We start from the raw sequence: 19,411 nt of genomic DNA, 5'->3' as shown, positions 1-19,411 counted from the left end.
TGTGTGAGAGAGAGTGTGGGAAATCAACTGGAAACTTAATTTTTGAATCTTTTTCATCTTCTATTTGACAAAATCAGAATTTGGTTGGACCCTTTTGCTCCCAAACAGATACACCTACAAGCTGTTTATAACTTTTCCGTATATTCACAACCTATGTAGTGTTTTAGAGTTGCTCAACACTATGGCTGATAAACAGATGATTCATTTTACCCCTTCCCTTTCATTTTCCCTGACAGTCAAAAGACTTTCAATCCAACAGAATAACTGCTTTCACCTATAAAGAAGTGCCACTCGCCTCACGTTACTTTACATGCTACTACTGACAAGCAAACGGATCAAAACGTCCAGTTATGATATTCTTCACGCCAGGAGTCAATAGTGTAACTTTGGAGTGAGACGTTTATTATTTTCAGGGTGGCGGTGAGGTAAGGGAAGTATATCTCTGTGTTTAAAATTGTGTGTGTGCTCCTCTTCACAAGAGGTCAATTCACCGTACCGTGGCACACCTGGTAAAAATCACAAATGGCATCAAGTATGAAGGTATGAAACAAATCAAAACCGTTATGATTGAATTTACAAATTCTTAAATGAAATGACCTTTCTTCCAAATATGGAGTGGTTTATAGAACAGGCGTAGTACTACGAGCAAAACATGCAAACCATCAAATGCCCCCCCCACCCCACCCCCACGCGCACACACGGTGGTATGAAGGTAGTATGCATACATGTATGCATACTCTTGAGGACAGGTTGCCGTTGGGGTCCCGCTAGCAGCGCACCCTGCGATACTCGGTCAACCATTACCTGGAAGGGTTTGTGTCCAGTAGAATATCGGCCGCTGTCCCGAGGAGGATCGGTCGATGCTGCAGTGGTCGGGTCAGACGGGTCTGAGTCGAGGCCAGATGTTTGTGGTGCTAACGCTTATAAAGCATAGACACAAAACGACACCGAGCTCAACAAAAACGTGGAAAAGGTTTACATTCAACTTTTTTTGTTCCATTAACAACATTTCACTCAAACTTGAGAAGGGGGGGGGGGCTGCATTTGGTTGACAGTGACGGGCACCCAGAGGTAGTCTTTGAAACACTGGCACGTGAATAGAGAAGACCAAATGTCGATCTTAATATTAAATATTAAAGCGATGAAATGGAACCAAACCTGGGAAAGGAAAATGAGAAACCAAACTTGACTTTTTTTCTTCTTTTTTTCTTTTTTTTCTTTTTCTTTTTTTTTTACAAGTGAATACGCTACCATGACAAAGGTCTATTTCACATAGGTGTGTGTATGTATATATTTATATATATATATATATATAGATTCATCCTCCATGGATGGTATAAATAATAGCTCTAATAGTCTCAATAGTTACTGACTTATTAACCGTTGGTTGCCCATGTGCTTCTGACCTGTCCTCCTAGTTGATGCTGCACCACTGTTTACTGCTGAGGCGTCTTTGCGTTGTTCCTAGTTGTCTTTGTTTGTATCTCATTCCTTTTCATGGAGTTTCTTTTTTATTTGGAATGTGCACAAAAGACAGGAATTTAAAAAAACTTTAGTTTTAGTTTTAAATCTTGCCTTTTCCCTCCTCCTCAGCTGCGATCTGTTATTAAGTTCACCTTTTAGAGAACTGGAGAAGGGTTTAAGAGACGCCTTTCGGATGTGACAAGAATGTTAAAACCAACCACTTAATGAATAAACATGTACTGCTTCAAACCGCAACGGGGCGTTTTGTGTGGCTTTGCCTCTTCTTTCTTTCGCAGATGAGTCATATAATTCAATCAATCATGTTTGTTTACTCCTCCTCGCAGAGAGGAGATTTCATTTTCTCTTCTCAGAAATCGAATTCGCAGACATCTACACTTAACTTCTGAGATTTCCAATTTCCCATCCCACAATGTTTCCCCCGTGCTGCGATACGTCATTCCTTTTGACGTCTCGAGGGGTGACCGGGATCCGCGTTGGTGACGTCAGCGAGAGACTGCGTGCGGACCCACGCATGGTGATAAGGATCATATTTTGCGTAGACTTCCCCATGATGTTCTCTAGAAATATGAACAGTGCTGATCATATTAGTCACATTGTTATATAAACCGAGGATTTATGTTGTTCATGTTTTTGTAAAATATGAATTATTAAAGTAACCGTCGGGCAAAGGTATTTCTCAGTTAAATTCCCTCAAGAATGTAGGAAACAATGTCGTCACATGTCGTGTGTAAACGTTTTAGGTGTTTCCTTTTTTTCTTTCTGTTGCAACAGCACACTTTTGGCCACGAGGGGGCGCCATTGCCCCGCCCGCCTCCAGCCTCAGCCGCAGCGGCGAAGCCCCGAATTTGGACATGTTGCGCACATCTTCCCGGGTTGCCACGCGAGAGAACGCCCGGGTCTGTTTCGATTGCCTGGTTTCTCACTCCACGCGGCTTATCAAATTGTTATTACACAGCAGATGGGATGCGGTTCATTTATTTAATTCTATCCACCACAAAGAGCCATGGCGCAATGGTTTAACAAAGGGGAGAGGGGGGGGGGGGGGTCAATGGGTGCAGTAAAAATGGATTTAAGTTCGGGTAATTAAGAGTGTGGCGCAACGCCTTGTGTGAGCACATTTTGATGACTTATTAATGTGTTCAAATAACCAGATCCCTCCGCCGCGGAAGCTACTGATCCGATTGATCGGATGGATTGATACACTTGATTGAATGCGCGGACTCTGCCGGACGGCACTTGGGGCAATTAGACGGTGATTTGGTGCGCGCGCGGGAGAAGGACGAGGAGGCGGAGGGTGGGGGTGTGGGGGGGGGGGGGGGGGGGCGATGCCTGGGATACATATGTTTTATGTTCCCTTATAGCAGCGGAGAGGTGCGCAAAGTGCGCAGAGCGAAGAGAGAGGACCGTGGATACAAATCAGGTGCGTTTTGCCAACATTATTGATCACGGCGGACATGTATTCCGTGTATGATGAATTCCTTTACCCCCCCCGCCCCCTCTCTCCCTCCCTCCCTCTCTCTCTCTCTCCCTCTCTCTCTCTCTCTATCTCAGACTCATTCTTGGGTATTGCCTTCATTACAGGCAGCCTCCCTCTGTTGCCACCTTAAACAAGTGCGGTGTTAAAAAATGTCCTTTCCACCACTAAAATCCGCTCTAGTGGCTGCAGTGGGAGACTTTTAAATATCGGCTGTATATATATATCTATATTTATATTCCCTTCTTCCTCTCCGCGGCTTCGCCTTGTGGATGCTACACTTGTCTTTAAATCCGCTTTGCTGTTGTATGGGGTTTCTCACTCCAGGAGGGCTGCTATTTTTTTGGTGGGTGGGGGGGGGAACTGCTGAGCTCCGCAAGGAAGTTGCCCGAGGCGGACAGGGACCCGGAGGAGGAGTCCGCGCAGCAGGCTGGAGACGCTGCTCCTCACCCTTCACCTGCTCTCGGATCAATTGGATCTCCTGAGGTATCTCCTATGCTCTCATTTCCCCCCTCCCTTCTGATCAAAAGCTTGCTGCTTCTTTGATTTATTTGCATTTTGTTGAACCTTCTGCCGTGGGTGTTTTCTCTCCTGTGGCATGGCTCCCTGATTATTCCATAAACGTGTTTCATGTCTCATTTATTGTGTCGGTTTGTCTGGCTGTCGGTCTGTTATGGAATTGTATTGATTTCTACAGACAATTTTCATTTCCTATGGATTTTCTGCAATCTAGTGGTTAGCTGAGCAAACGTCTTCCCGGCACGTAAAGGGATGCTTCAGGTAGGAACTCAATATTACATGGATATACAAAAAAAGCAGAGGTGTGAACCATTAATCTCCATATTTACGCCATTGCTAGTGTGCTCCTCTGTGCCTTAACCAGGGTGCTATGAGAGAGCCTCCGATGCTGTACAAACACTTTGATGTCACAAAGTCTCATTTGTGAAGCCCGCGTTTCATCTGCCGACACATGACCTCAGCGTGTCACAGGCAGTCCGGATGTCTCCTTTGCAAGCCGGGATTTGATGTATTTGTCCAGATATGGAAACAATCCTGATTTCGACATGAGGAATGTGGTTTCACTTGTAGAGAACATGAACGGGAAAATATGCTCCCACAATGGCTCAGATGGGCTCCTAAAAGTCAGGTTGTTTTGAATGTTATGTGAAATCTAACGCATTCAAATGGATGTCATCTACTTTCACGGATGTGTCTCATGTTCAGATGAATTTTAATGCGTCATAATATTTTATTTTTAAGCCGATGCTAAATTTGGAGGGAGAAGCCTGAGATGTTTGTGTGTGTGTGTGTTTTGTGTGTCAGTGTGTGTGTGAGAAAGACAGAGACAGGGTGCACTGATCACCTCATTGCCCCCCCCCCCCCCCCCCCCCCAATCTTGCTAAAACCATCTTGCTCACAAAAAATGTGTGATGGATTTCCAGGGAGACAGAAAAAAAGAAAGAAAAGTAAGGCGTGAATGAGACGAGGCCGTAGAGACGGTGACGTGGAGACGGACGGCGATTGTTGAGTGCAAACACCGTTTTGGAGAGAAAGAGAGGCGGGAATGCTATCTCCTTCTGAAAAGAGCAGCAAAGCTCCCCAGAGAAATGAGGAGGCCTGCGCAAGACGATAGAGGAGGAGGCGGTGAAGGAGACGCAGGGAGGGGTGGGAGAAATGAAGACGCAAAGACGACAGGGTTTCCGATTTTTTTTTAAAAAGGAGAGAAAAGTGGAGGAGGGAGGGGAAGGTGAAAGGAACCGGGGGAGGGAGAGAAGTCCGGGGCCAGAGGAGGAGAGGCCTGGGGTGGAAGAGAAATGGCTCCGGGGGGGGGTCAGGTGTTGTGGACTGAGGGGAAAAACAGCTGGAGGGAACCAGAAAAGGCCGCTTGATAAAAAAAAAAAATCCAAATAAATCCACAGTGGAGCGAGTGGGCGACACTCATTCAGACAGCCAGCCGTGGGTGTAAATTAAAGAGAGTGATGATCCAGCTGCAGTCTCTTGGGCTTCCAAGCTCTTAATCTTTGAGCCACTAACCACCACAGAGGATGGGAACCGCCCACCTTCAGGAAGTCCTCCTCCTTCCCTCAGGCTGCCACACTCTTATGTCTGTGTTTTTTCTTTTTGTGTGTGTGTGTGTGTGTGTGTGCCTGTTGTAAAGCATCAACAAAGAGACGCCAGACCCTCACGGGAGCTTTGGACTTGGAGAGTAATGACGTCATCACGTACGGCGGGTGCGTTTCCCCGTCATGTGCGGACAATGCGCTGTAACCAATGGGAGCAAATGAAAACCTCTCATAACCTCAGGGCCTCACCTCCGGCCTGAAACATGTGATTTCAGATCCCCGCCCCCTGAAGGGTCTCCCCAAACGAAGAAGAGCCACGTCTTGGGGCGGGGGGGGGGGGGTTGGGGGGCCTCGGGTGGGACTTACCGTGGACTTTGCCTCAGAGGCGGGCCGTCGATCACTCGCGGCCCCCTGGACCCGGACAGTTAAGATGAGCGAGGAGTCAATGACGCCGTCAAACTGTCAATAAAGTGAAATGGTGACTGAAGGCGACCACGCCAGGTCCTTGAGCAACGCGGTCGTAAAAACAAGCGAGCGTCGCCCCCCCGCCCCCCGCCCCCCCCCCCCCCCGGGCCTGACGGGTCCCAAACGGGGGGGGGAGAGAGAGACGCACCAACGCATTATCTTCGCCAGACGCGAACGTGCACAGCGTCCTTTTGGTTTAAAAAAAAAAAAAAAAGGCCACGTCGTCTGGGCAGATCTGATTAAAAGCCAAATGTTAAGAGCCTGGGGAACGAAAGCCAGGGGGGTTGGTGGAGAGACGCTGAATCCGTGAGCTACAGTAGATCCCGTTCGAGCAGATGTAATTGTGGCTGTTAAATGACGTCTAATGAATTGATAAGAGAGGGAATCCAACCCTCATCTGGAGCCTTTTTGTGCTGAGCCAAGTGGAGCGGGGCGACGAAAGTGTTGAATTAACAGTATTGCGGCGAGTACCGGCTAACCCATATAAAGCATCTGGGTTTTTAATCATAGTCGGGTCTGCGTGTGAGTGGCTTTGACCTAATTCCATTCAGAGTGGAGAGGAACTGATACATTAATTGGGACAGAATTGAGTTATAAATGGATTCATAGAGAGACGCTGCACACGCTGTGATGAGATCTGAGGCTGGAACCTGCTAGGGGGCCCTTGTCGGCGACATCGGGCCCAGGTTGTTGAAAATTTAAAGGTATGCACAAAAAAAGGCTTTCCGTTCGAAATAATTGAATGTTAACATGATCTTTAAAAAAAATAGAAGCTGAATCTATGCTTCAAAGGTGTTGAATTAGATCCTCGAATGATCACAAATGCCAGCGGGAGCTTGTTTAGCGCCACGTAGGAAGCCGTCAGCAGGGTTTCGGGCGGTAGGAAATGACGCCCTCGGCATCTATCGGCGCAACACCGTGAACGATGTGTCCCAGATCGTCTAAAGCCATTGCTCTAATTTGAGGATGAAGCTCGGTGGTCTATTTGTACGGACAGATTATTCTCACAGCGCAGAGAAGCAATAGCGGTAACTGCGGGGCTAATTAATAGGCTAAATTGGTTGATAAAGGGACCACCTCAGAAGCAGCGCCTGTGTGCCTTGAGGTACACAGGAAGCCTATAATTAAAATCACAGGGATGGCCTCAATACGTAGGAATTATTCCATGAAACGTCGCCCAGGCAGCTGTCCGTGGTGCTAAATAAAGCTGGATTACATCCAGGATCTCATTTCTTATTCATTTACAGGGAGCTACACCCCCCCCCCCCCCCCCCCACGTGGGACATAGAATGTATGCTCTCCAAGGTAATTCAATATTTCAGGATAAAAACAACAACTCACCTTTAAATATCTGCTCTAGGATCACCGTGGACATTCTCTCGCATTCTCGCTAAACACGTGGAAAATTAGACAAATAAAAATCCGCCATCGTGTCAAGGCCGATTGTCCGTTTCCTTCACAAACCCAAGTTCTCGCCCTTTTTCAGGTGCAGTAATGCAACAGGAACATACTCATTGTGTTTTTCAACTCTACCTTTACCTGTTGTGATTTCAAGCTCTTTCAATGTGTGTGTGTGTGTGTGTGTGTGTGTGTGTGTGTGTGCGCAGCAGGATGTAATGTGTTCATTTAGCTGCAGCAGAAACAGCAGGTGCTCGAATGATGCGACGCGCTCGCTCCGAGGCACTCGCCCTCTGTCAGGCTTTCTCTCACACGCTGTCTCACCTGTTTCCCTCCTCTTCCTCCTCCTCCTCCTCCTCCTCTTCCTCCACCTTGCTCTGTTCATCTCTTCATCACCTCCACTGCAGCAGGTAGCTCGCGCCTTTGTGCAAATAGCCCCGAGGTTTCTCTGCTGTCATTTGAGCAGCTGCTTCACTCATCGATATGCCAGGAGACAAGTGTGTGTGTGTGTGTTAAAAGAGGTGATTGCAAACTGACAGACTTTGTGTTTTCACTTATAGAATGGCAGTGCATATTTTGAGCGTGTGAAGGAGCACTGTTTGACCTGCGAGGGGGTTCCACACATGTTTGCCAGGTGGACGGTGCTGCTGATCACTCCTCTTTGAAATCCTCTCCCTCTCTCTCTCTCTCTCTCTCTCTCTCTCTCCCCCCCGCAGGCTCCTCTGATCATGTGACCGGTGGATTACGGGCTCAACTCCCCAACTATATATTTTTCGACTCCGAGCTTCGCTGTTCTCTCCCCTTCTGGAATATGATTCCCTCACGGCGCTTGACTGACTCCACCCCTTGCGTCCTTTACCGCTCCCTTTTTGACCATTAGGAAGGAAGGCCCGACTTTTTAGAGATTAGCCCCAAAAAAGCCAACCCTCCGTTTTGGAATACCCATCCGACACCCCCCCCCCCTGTTTTAAGACCCCGGCTCTTGCTCGGCGATCATGGAACCACAGTGGAGCCCGACTCCCTGCCGGCGGTCCCCCTCCGTCGTCTTCCTGCTCGTGGCCACCTCCTGCACCTGCCTCCTCCCCGTCACCGCCCCCCAGCGGGTCCCCATAGACCCCCAGGCGGCGCCGGAGTACGCCCACTCCATCCGGCTGGACGGCGACATCATCCTCGGCGGATTATTTCCCGTGCACTCGAGGGGGGACCGCGGCACGCCCTGCGGCGAGCTGAAGAAGGAGAAGGGCATCCACCGCCTGGAGGCCATGATGTTCGCCGTGGACCTGATCAACAAGGACCCCGAGCTGCTGCCCAACATCACGCTGGGGGCCCGCATCCTGGACACCTGCTCCAGGGACACGTACGCCCTGGAGCAGTCCCTGACCTTCGTGCAGGCCTTGATCGAGAGGGACGGCTCGGACGTGCGCTGCGCCAACGGGGACCCGCCCATCTTCACCAAGCCCGATAAGATCGTGGGAGTGATAGGGGCGGCGGCCAGCTCGGTCTCCATCATGGTGGCCAACATCTTGCGCCTGTTCAAGGTAAGATTAAACGGGGGGGGTGGGGAAAAACATCCTCCGCGGCGCCTTGTGCGCGTGCACGCTCCCCCGCGCGCACGTTTTCCCCCCCACTCATCGTCGCCGGCGAGATAAAGTTCAACGATGACAACCAATTAAAAAGCAGTCAGTCTTCCCGGAGGTTTCAGCAGTGGCGCCGCTCCCCCTTCAGATGGGGAGGGTCTACTTTCATTAGCCAGCGCATTTGCCTTTAGAAGCCTAAAGTGAGATTTAATCTGTGTGTGTGTGTGTGTATATGTATATGTATATGTATATGCGCGTGAAAAAAATATGTTGAGATGTGTCAACTGATGCTTGTAAGGAAGGGCTTTGCTTGTGTGTGTGTGTGTGTGTGTGTGTGTGCATCTGTGTTGTTCACAGCACAGCTCAGATCATTCCTGGCTTGTGGTTGGGCCAGATAAAAATGGCTTCCAAACACGCGTATCAATTACAGCAGAAATCTGTCAACAGCCACTTCCTCCACTGCAGCATACATCTGTGCGTGCACGAGCGTGCGCGCGTGTGTGTGTGTGTGTGTTATCTCTCTTTTGTTAGTGCATGTGTGGGCCTTTCGAGCACCCTGTGCAGTGCAGTGGTTCCTCCCTTTATGCTGCCCATGTTTGCGTCCTTGCCGGCTGTGACAGAGAGTACTTGTATTTCTCCAGGTGTGTGTTTGCATGAGTGTGCCTTCGGGCGAGTGTGTGTTGGATCTGTCATGATTAGCTGAAACACAACTGATGGATGGCCGTGTGATTACAAAATAAGAGTTGTGTAATGGCGCCCATGGCATTTCACATCCACACCTGTCCCACGCACTCTCACAGGGAGTGTGTGTGTGTGTGTGTGTGTGCGTTATTGCGGCCAAACACATTTGTGTGCATCCCTTGAAGGGAGGGAGAGTGCACAAGATTGTACGACTGTGTGTGCGCGCGTGTGCGTGTGTTCTAACGTACTTGTTAACAACCGACTTGTGCTTTGAATGGAAGATTTGCATATTAAACAACAACAACAACAACAACAACTAAACACGATTATGCCAGGATCTGTCACAGCAACAGCCTCGAACAGAGCGCCTCTTCTGGCGCCGCACTGCCTCTTTCTCATTTGCCTAATACGATTTAGTGCGTTGCGCGCCTCGGCGTACACGCGTGTGCTTTGTATCTCCGTATTTGAGCGTGCCAGCGAGTGTGTGTCTAAGTATTTAGTAAACCTATCGGTGTGCGTGAGTGCCTGTGGCAGTGGTATTATATGACACAAGACTGTATCTTGAATTCATTATCATGAATAATGCAGCGTGTGTCACAGTCTGAAAATAGTACAGAGGACACGCAACACACACACACACACACACACACACACACGCGCGCACACAAAACATGGTGCAATAAACATATGTCTTTTTTAACTGGGCTAATCTGACAGTGCCAGTCTCAGCTCGTCGCCCACTCAAGCTAACAGAGCGCTGAGAGAGAGAGAGACAGAGAGTGAGTTAGGTGTGTGTTTGTGTGTGGCACGGAGTGGAGAGAGGGGGAGACATGAGATATAATACGATGACACTATGCTAATCCTCGTGGGGAACCGGGGGCCATGTTTCGGCATTTAACATATGAAAGGACCAGAGCAACCTGTGGGTCATCTGCTTGCTCTGAGCTCACACGTTTCAACACCACGTTCAAAGGAAATGCGTTGATTTTCGGGATTGTGTCCAATTGTGTCACTCTTCAAGATGACTACAGTCCAAAAGAATCATTATTCCAAAACTAGGACTAGGACTCCCAGGAGGACGCTGCACACACCTGGAACATCCTCCCGTTCATGCTCAGCGTCCCATTCCGTCTTCATTTGTCCTCTGTGACCCTCGTCCCCAGAGAGCAGCGGCTTCGTCCTGGAGCGTTGGCTGTCAGTAATTACAGCAGAGTCATCCGTAGGTTGACCCGTGACACTTTTGGTCACCCCTTGAGGCTAAAACGTGGCGCTGTGGGGAAAAAAAAACACTAATGCGACACGTAAAAAAAACTGAAGCCCGTCCCCATCGATCACAATGACCAATCGTCCTCATGGACTCCGTGTCTTTGTCCTCGGCGTCTCACAGCGGGGCGAAGGCCCGTCGCACGCTGGGCGCTGAATGCTTAGAAAGAAGAAATTCAATTCGATTCGCGCGGTGATAAGTAATGGCCGTCCCCCCCGGTGAGAGCACATGAGGGAGGGGGCGGGGTTTGAGACACACACACACACACACACACAAAGACACTTGTGTACTTTGCATAGGCAACTTGTTTTTTGTGTCTCTGTTGGTGTTTCTTCCCACCGCTGCGTTCCAAGGTCAGCAGCAGAAAAGCCGCTCCCACGCTCTCTCTCTCTCTCTCTCTCTCTCTCTCTCTCTCTCTCTCTCTCTCTCTCTCTCTCTCTCCGCTCCTCCAGCTCTCGCGACTTGGTAAACTCCGTTTTACATATGGGCGCGTACGTGTCCTTGTGCGCTCTCCGTGCGCCGGTACGTCGGCCCCTGGCCGTGTATCACCGCGGCGATGATTGCTTCCCCCCTCTGAAAGGGACGTCTCTCTCTCTCTCTCTCTGACGTGAACATTCCCACTCCCACTCCCAGGAGGCATTTGAGTGTGAGTGTAAAATATACATTTGTGTGTGTATATGAATAAACGTAACCCTCCGAAATCAACAAATCCACTTCAGCTTCACGGGGGGAGGACGACAGCTGCATCCAAATGGAATTAAAGGTGGGTTTCTACATGCCGATGCTCCATTGTGATCAATGACAGGTGTGGCATCGTTGTTGTGAGACCTGAGAGGTTTTGGGACACAGACGATGTTGCCTGCAGACCGTTTGAGGACATAATGACGGGCAAGCAGAGAGGAGGAAGAGTGAGGAAGAGTGAGGAGGAATCTGAAAAAGGAACGAAGGGAGAAAAGCACCCAGGGGAAGAAAAAGCATTAAAGAAAACCCTGAGAGAAAGACAAAAAAAAAGGAGACCAAGTGCATTAAGAGGGTGATGATGAAGGCGCCGCGCGCTGCTGAGCGGAGGGCCCGAAAACCTCGTTAGGACAAGAGTGTGCGTCTCGGGGTTTTGTGTCAACTTGCTGCCTGCGAAGCGTCCCCCGAGGGGCGGGAGAAACGCGGCAGTTGCCACGGACGGGCGGGCGGGCCGCGATCATCCGTCCTCCGCTAACGAGGGCGGCCTTAATGAGCAAGTGGGTAATGAAGGGGGGGGGGGGGGGGGGGGGGGCTTAATTGTCCTTCTGAAATAATGTATTACGTTCATTTGTCGAGTGTTGCGTGGATGTGATTTATTTACCGGAGCCATATGTAACCAGTGAACACAAATTAAATGGGATTTGTTTGCAGCTCGATGGTGCCAGTCCTTTTGTACTGGGTTTTCAAAAATGAATTGCGGGATGAATGTTTTTTTTTTTTTTTTTTTTCTTCCCAGGTATTCACACACTTGGAATTGTGTCAATGTCGAGCTTAGAGTCATTCCGTCGACGAGTCATTTTTAGCCATCGAGCCAAAAACTCAGGTTCAACACAGACGTCCTTCTTAGAACCTTGATCCCAAGAGGTCAAACTGAAAGGACCCCTCATACAGAGCAAAGAGAGATAACTATACCCTATTTTTCCTTAAGCTATTTTTCCAAAAACAACGAACCTACCTAATTTCACACAGTGAGGCAATACGCTAATACCTGGACTTAAGTGTACATGCTTTTACCATACATGGCGATCAATAAAAAAAAAAAAAAGTCAAATGAAACCATCATGTTTATCAGACTAAACTTGTCCACACACAAACCCAATCACAACATGCAAACACGTACGTGGGAACAAAGAGGTCGTTTAAAATGCGTTTAATGAAACTGCTGATCGTGTGTGTGTGTGTGTGTGTGTGTGTGTTAATGTCTTGATTTATTTGTGACCACCTCACCGCAAAGGCATTAATTGAATCTCTGTGTTTTTGATGGAGGTGGAATTGGTAAAAGAGTCGGAGGCTGCCTGTGGGTATAATGTGTGAGGCCATGCACGGGGAGGACCAGTGTATGGAGCACATTGAAGATGAGGAGATGCTATCACTCCTCTTCCTCTCATCTGGCAGGGTACCTGAATGGAAGCTCGGATAAGGGATAAGTGAACCTATTACACACACACACACACGCACACACACACACTGGGACAAAGCAGGAAAAGCACAGTTTATAACTGATGACAATAATGGCTCCTCTGTCACATTTGACATTAGTCCTTTTTTCAACTTGTCAAACACAGGTGCTGCCGATGATATTAAAACGTATTCCGTGAGACAACCAGCAATAATGTCATCCGGTTACACCTGTGCTTTTCCTCTGACGCTGTGAGTCATGATTTTGGCTCGGGGAACGACCTGCAGAGGGTATTATATATATATTTTTTTGCAGCTACCATTTTCGCTCCTTTGATCCATTGCGACTGATAAGAAGGAGCTGGCAGCCGTGGCGCAGTGTACCAAACATCATGTTCCTTTTTTTTGTGGTATGAGGAAACATGTGGTGACGGGGGGGGGGGGGGGGGGGGGGATTATTTGCGAACTGCTGGAACCTCTGGTGGGGATTAGGGGGTAGTGTGAGAGATGCCAATAATAAGCCCTCAGTCGACACCCATGGTCGTTTCGGTGTGAAGCCGAGCCAGCGCGGGGGATATTTTCGGTTCCCCTGAGGAGATGTTGCCAGCTCGCAGGAGTTCCCCACTTGCTTGTGAAGACAGCATAAATGCGTTCAAGTGATGCAGATGTAATGGCTTTTCTCATTTGAAATGAATGTCCTCCCTCCCTCCCCCCCCAAAAAAAGACAGAAAGTTGGATTGTGGGAGAAGTTGCAGAGTGAGTATTATCATTTGAAAAGAGGTATTTACATTTCACAAACTCAACTCGACCCCTGATCTTGGTTTGCTGTCATGCAAGAACATTTAAGCAGTAGTTTTGGGTGAAATTGGTTTTTGAAGATATTTGTCGTTTCTAATGCTATAAAAAAATATATTATTATTAATGTTATGGTGTCCTTTTTTTATTTAGTTGATCAAAGATGTAATTTTGTCATTGAAGCTGTTTTACTCTTAGAAATGTCCTCAACTGGCTCTCGGTCCGGTTTGCAGCCTCATGTCGTCAATACGTATTGCACCTTTCACAGGTGAGGTAATCACCTCAAATCTTTCGGGGGGGGGGGGGAAGAAAAGATCAAACCGTCTCCCTCACGCGCTCAATGTGGCGACGAGCAAACAAAACTGCAATAACAACCGTTACCAGACATTCAAACACTTCCTCGTGGGGGGAAAAAGGAGACGAGAGAGAACTTCGACGTCGAATAAAAAACGTGAGTGTAACAAAAAAAAAAGAAGAAGAAAAAAGAAATCCGCGCGCGCCCTGCCGCCTCGCTGTGACGGCGTGTCTCGTGCGCATTCAGCTGCTTACGTAATGTTTTAATTAGTGCTGTTTGCATTTACACCGTTCGGTCGCCTGCGTAATGTCCGCCCCCGTGGTGGTGGTTGTTGTTGTTGTCGTCGTCGTCGCGTGAGTCGTTGCTTTGGCGGAACGGGGCGCGGACGAAGGGGGGGGGGGGCTGGATGCACTCGTTGATACTTCTTCTTCTTCCTGTAGCTTTAAATTCGGACATTTCGACACAGGTCCAATGGATCACACTAAAATACCAAGGCCCCCTCCCCTCCTGAATGGAACAGAGACCTTATTACTGTTATTAATTAATTACTCGAAAAATTCTTGCTTTGCTCCTTTTTTTATATGATTGTATAACGTGTTTGTTGATGTGGACTATTGGTCGTAATAAAAACAAGAAACTTCTCACTTTGTGAGTGGCCCCCGTGGCGTCGTGGTGGGCTGATGCGAACTCTGCATATGCCACACATCTGTTTAGCTGTGCGTTTCTTATTCTTGTTTTCTTTGCATCGTTTTTAATTGCATAGGGGCACTGGAGAAGGACATCGCATCAGAAAACTATTTGGGTCATCTTTCAGTCATTTTAAAATAGCCACAAACAAACAGACAGAGACACACACACACACACACACACACTGCTGACGCAGACAAGTGTGATTAAGCTGCCTTTCAGGTGTGAAATGTGGCGGAAGGCGGAACATCGCCATGAAAAGTGTTTGCAGCAGGAAAACGTTGCTCAATTCCACATGACTCACTGTGTTTGTCGGTTTAAAAATAAATAATGAATTGTTATTTTGTTACTGCATTTATTTATTAGAATAACAAGAACCCAATCTGGAGGGCTGCACCTTAGGCTGCCATTGTAATCGCGCGGAATCCGCTCAGCCTCTTCGCTCGCGTCACCGCAATCGATCAGTGTGCTAAATGCTCTCCTCTTGCGTTGTGCGACTTTGTGTGTATTCGCTCAGCGAGGTACAGAATGGACACCTGGGGGTGACGAGTTCAGCGGCGTGCTGCACAGTGACACTGTTTTCTCCTAGAGTTTGGAATGGCCGGTGACCTCGGCGACTCATTTCTCCCAGGTCTCTTGCTGACTGGAGCACATGGAGTTTTATACTCTGCAGAGCGAGAGAAGCGCGCGCTCTTATTAAATCGGCCTTATCTTGTCTCTTGATTTCAATAATTTTAAGTGAAAGTAGGACAGAAGAGAGAAAATGAGACTTGGGGGGGACATGCAGTCGGGAGATAGGAGCGGACTGGAAGGGATTCTCTGAATTGAGGCGCTGGTACACAGCTAAACTCCTGATGTAGGTTTGATACCGAGCAACGATTCCCGCTGCTTGGCATCAAAAGAAGCAAAGAAAAATGGCTGCGTTTTCATTTGACTCCTTCTTTCCAACACCTTCCTGATCAGATTAACCTCTTAATATGCTTCTCCCTCTACAGTAATGTCATTTTCTTGTTTTCTCACATCCACATTCTTTTTATCATCCTCTCTATATTCCATCCCTGTGCGAGGGAGTGGGTGAGGCCAGTCAATAGTGGTGCGCGGGCAGAAGCGAAGGCGGTAAAGGTGACAGATAAGGAGATGGAAGGCAGTAATACGGTAATCGTCAAGAGGAAAAGAGTTCAGAACGAGAGCAGCGGATGACTTCAGGGGAAAAAGGAGGGTTGCGGCAGGTGTTTTTACATCTCGCAGCGATGTTACACTAGATTGCGGAAAGCGGGTGGGAGGAAGAACGAGAGAGAGAGAGAGGGAAAAAAAGAGGTTAAGTATGAGGGGTTTCCACATGCCTGCTTCGCCGCTCCTGGCCTGCCTCGATCCATCTTTCCTTGTCTGCTGCAGCGTTCTCTGGCCATGTTGATATCTGCGGCATATTATTTATGAAAGCAGGGCCAGAAGACATGGAAAGAACATTAGAAGAAAGCCCACAAAAAAACAATTGCCTAGTGTGTGTGTGTGTGTGTGTGTGTGTGTAATCGATTTCTGGCTTTGGAGATATATATAGAACATGACATATACTAAAGGCTCATCCTCAATCCCTCTTCTACTCGGACACATCCATGCAGAGCATTTCTAATCCCCTTTGATTCGTTCATCTATTTCAATGTGATTGATGAAGTTGATTGACAAAAGAATAAATAGTGGGAGAACTCATTTCTGTATTGAGCTTGTGATATTGGTTTCCTAATAGTTGGGAGCAATACTGTGTGCATTAGAGGAAGCTGGGAGGACTGGGAGAGAGCCGGAGTGCTTTACTTGCAGGGTTTCTCTTTTTTTTCCTCCAGCTTCTTCATCCCGTCAACCCTCATGCTTCTCTTTCTCTCTCTGTCCTCCCCCCTTCCCTCCATCATCCCTTTCTCTGCCCTGGACCGGCAGCGCTCCTCCTCCGAAGGGAAGCCAGCGCTAAACGGCCTCGGCGCGGCCTCCACATGTATTTTTAATGGCCACGCTCGTCATGCTGGAATCTCAGCTTGAATTATGCATAGAGGATGAGTGAGAGAGGAGAGGAAGAGAGAGAGACAGGAGGGAGGGAGAGGCGGAGGGAACAGTCACAGCTCTGACGGAGAGGACGGTATGACCTCTAACCTCTCATTTTATCGGTCTCCAACCCTTAGTTCTACACCGCTCTCGCTGGCTCTCTGTTTATTTTCTGTCTCGCTATTTCATCACCACTTTTACACACTTTTACACACTTTTTTTTAAATTAAATTGGAGAAAGTTATGAGATGGGGAGTAAAAGACTTTGCCTCTCAAAACGAATATATATATATATATATATATATCCGTTTTTATCTAAGTTTGTATATTTTTGATAAACATATCTGCTCGGAATAGACCTTTTTTTAATGTCAAAGCAGGAAAAGGAAATGTTGTCTATGTTACATTAGTGTCAATCACTATTTCAATCTTAAGCACTGTAGTATTACTTGAGTATTATGTAAAATGTTTATTTTTTATATTTTTCTATGTGACACTAAAAACATTCAATTTCACACGATAACTGTAATCCGGCATCTTGTAAATTGGCCATCTTTGCTCTTGGTGGTAGTTGGACTTTGTTTAGCGACCATAAATCGATCATTTGAGTTTGCAATAAGCGGCGTGAAGTCCCGCGCCGCCCCGAATCTCACAAACCCGTTCTGACGCTTTCAATCCAACTCCGGCCCGAGGAGAGGTCTAATCAGGCAGATTAAGTGAAAACCCCCCCCCCCTGTGGGGGATGATGAGCCACCGGGGCTGGAACATGTCTGCCAATTGGAGCCTGGAGGCCTGTGGAAGTCCCTTGTTTTGAATCGGACATTCAAACTGAACTTTTGTGTGTTGTGTAGCATATTAAAGACGTAGGAGGTTGTAGCCGTGTGATTGCAATGCTAGAAGAAAGCCTTTTGGGGTGGTACTTGATGCACGCATACTCCTCAAAGTAGTCTATTTTCGGAGGTTTACTTTTGGACATCACCTTTAGTCGGATGTGAGTCACGGTGAGTCATCCTCGCAGCTTCACCCTCGCTTTTGACTCCTTCCCAGCTGCTTGGTCTTTGAGAGCTGACGCTCGGGGGGGGGTTGCAGCAGGATGAGAGAAACCCTGAGGCTTTGGTATTTAAGTATGTTTTTGATATTCCGACGTGACGTCTCTGATAATTAGGATGACATTTAGAAAAGCCGCCGAGGTGTTTCTTCTCGTCTGTCGGGGACACGGAGACAAACTGTCTTTCTGCCTGTGTTTTAGGGGTCGTGCTTTGCTTTAAATCCTCCCAAATGTCCTCCTGTCATTCCAAGGAGATCAGTTTTGTGGGCTTAATTGCCCGATGTTGAGCTTGTGATGAATGGACATTTCAGGAGGTGATCGATCATGCCGTGTTTGGACAATACAAAAATATGAAACGCCCATAAATAAGCCTCCTGTCAACTAAGACACTCCATGCATCCGAAGATCCACCACAGAACAAGCAAACACGGATCTGTTGCTAGGTTTTATTGCCAGTAGAGCTTTAAGCTGCGTCATTTGATCATGCATAATTATTTACGCTTGGGGGGGCTGCTATTCACCCGTAAAAAATAAAAACGGCACTTCATTGGGTCTTAAGCGATACACCTGCCATGACATCATTTCTTCCCCAAGCAATGCAAAGCTATACGCCTCATCATACTAGAAGAGTTTGCAATTTGTCACTGAGTATCTCTGGATGGAAGTGAATAAGACTGCATGGGTTATTATATTGTTTACATCGGATATTTTTTTCCATGCCCTTCTTGACCTAAAGATTGTTCTTTTTTTTATGGTAGAATTCTTTTCACGTAATCCGCCAGCCATCCCTTTTTGTAATTACATTTTTATGTGCAACTATCAAAATGTTTGCAGCATGACTGAAATCCTCTGAAGCCAAACAATATGTTCAACAGTTACTTCAGCACCTCATAGATTTTCCCCGTTCACCCTCTGGGAATGTGCTGGTAGAGTCTTGATGTTTGCACACGCTCCTTTAAGCTTTTACTTTAGCGCTCTGAAATCTGAAATACCGATTGCCATGTTATCAACTATGTAGTCATAAATAACAGAATGGACCCCTTAGGCCATTTTGGTCGAATCGTTGGTAGATTTTTTTTGCGTAGTGTCTGACTGACTGTGCTGCAGTGGCAGAATGAATGAAATATGATCAGTTATCTTTTTTACAGATGTTTTTTTATGATCAGTAGTTGGGCTTTACATTTTTTTAAATTCTTAAAATATATTATCACGTCTTGGGAATGACTGCTCTTTTGGATTTTTGCTGCCGTGCTCCTCATAATGTAACTTACATTCAAATGTTTTTAATCATGAAATGATCAACAAATTAAAAGAAAAACCTGAGGTAGTAGTTAAGTGAGTCATTAACATTAAGGCAAACATTAGGGATCTATGTGTTATAACATAGATATGTCATAACTCAACTGATAGGGGGCATGATATGAGGCAAAGATGCCAATGAAATATCATGTTTTGTTTGATATCTTTACTAAACAAAGTACCAATATTGCATATTCAGGACGATGATCTGAAAACCATTCGGATTGATGTATCTTTCTTTGGGGGATGTTTGGGCACAATGTCAACTCTAAAAGGGCTAAATTAAATTGCCGAAATGGGTGAGGTCCGTGATTCTGACAAAATGCTCGTAATCACATTCCATGCTGATGCCAATAATCGTGTTTGCACAAACCTGAATATGCATAAATAGATTATTCTGATTTGTGTAACCTGTACTTTCTGTAGTGCACATCGTTTAGTTAAACGGTAATTGCTTAATCCTCTGGAAACGGATGACGCGTCCTCTTCTGAAGGTCCGCCAGTGAACCGGAGCCTGTGTATCATAACACCTGTACGCGAGGCGATGGACGGAGCCCCAGGGGGTGCTTACCAAATGCTTGACTCCATAAAAAGCAACAATACATAAAACTCAGTGAGTGCGTTTCCCTCGCCGTCTCAGAGGGGATTTAACTGCTAAGACGAGACGAGACAAGACAAGGCTTTCCTTTTTCTCACTGAGCTCCGTCCAACTG

At 47.2% G+C, this 19,411-nt stretch overlaps 1 protein-coding gene across 5 annotated transcripts in view; it reads left to right on the top strand.

Annotated features, from left to right (window-relative positions):
• Nucleotides 1–2,803: 2,803 nt before the first annotated feature.
• grm8a (glutamate receptor, metabotropic 8a) overlaps nt 2,804–19,411 on the top strand; it is a 165,061-nt gene continuing 148,453 nt past the window's right edge. For 2 of the 5 annotated variants that reach the window (XM_037460829.2, XM_062560288.1), the window contains exons 1-3: nt 2,822–2,905; nt 3,037–3,445; nt 7,602–8,423. In XM_037460829.2, coding sequence (XP_037316726.2) covers nt 7,881–8,423 — 543 coding nt within the window. In that variant the 5' untranslated portion in view covers nt 2,822–2,905; nt 3,037–3,445; nt 7,602–7,880. Of the gene's footprint in view, nt 2,906–3,036; nt 3,446–3,549; nt 3,740–7,601; nt 8,424–19,411 lie in introns of those variants that run through there. The other 3 variants (XM_062560284.1, XM_062560285.1, XM_062560287.1) reach the window with 3 other exon arrangements.

Source organism: Pungitius pungitius, chromosome 2, assembly GCF_949316345.1.
Source record: "Pungitius pungitius chromosome 2, fPunPun2.1, whole genome shotgun sequence".
Classification (NCBI taxonomy): Eukaryota; Metazoa; Chordata; class Actinopteri; order Perciformes; family Gasterosteidae; genus Pungitius; species Pungitius pungitius.
Note: the sequence above shows the minus strand (reverse complement) of the source record. Positions and strands in the feature narration are given on the sequence as shown.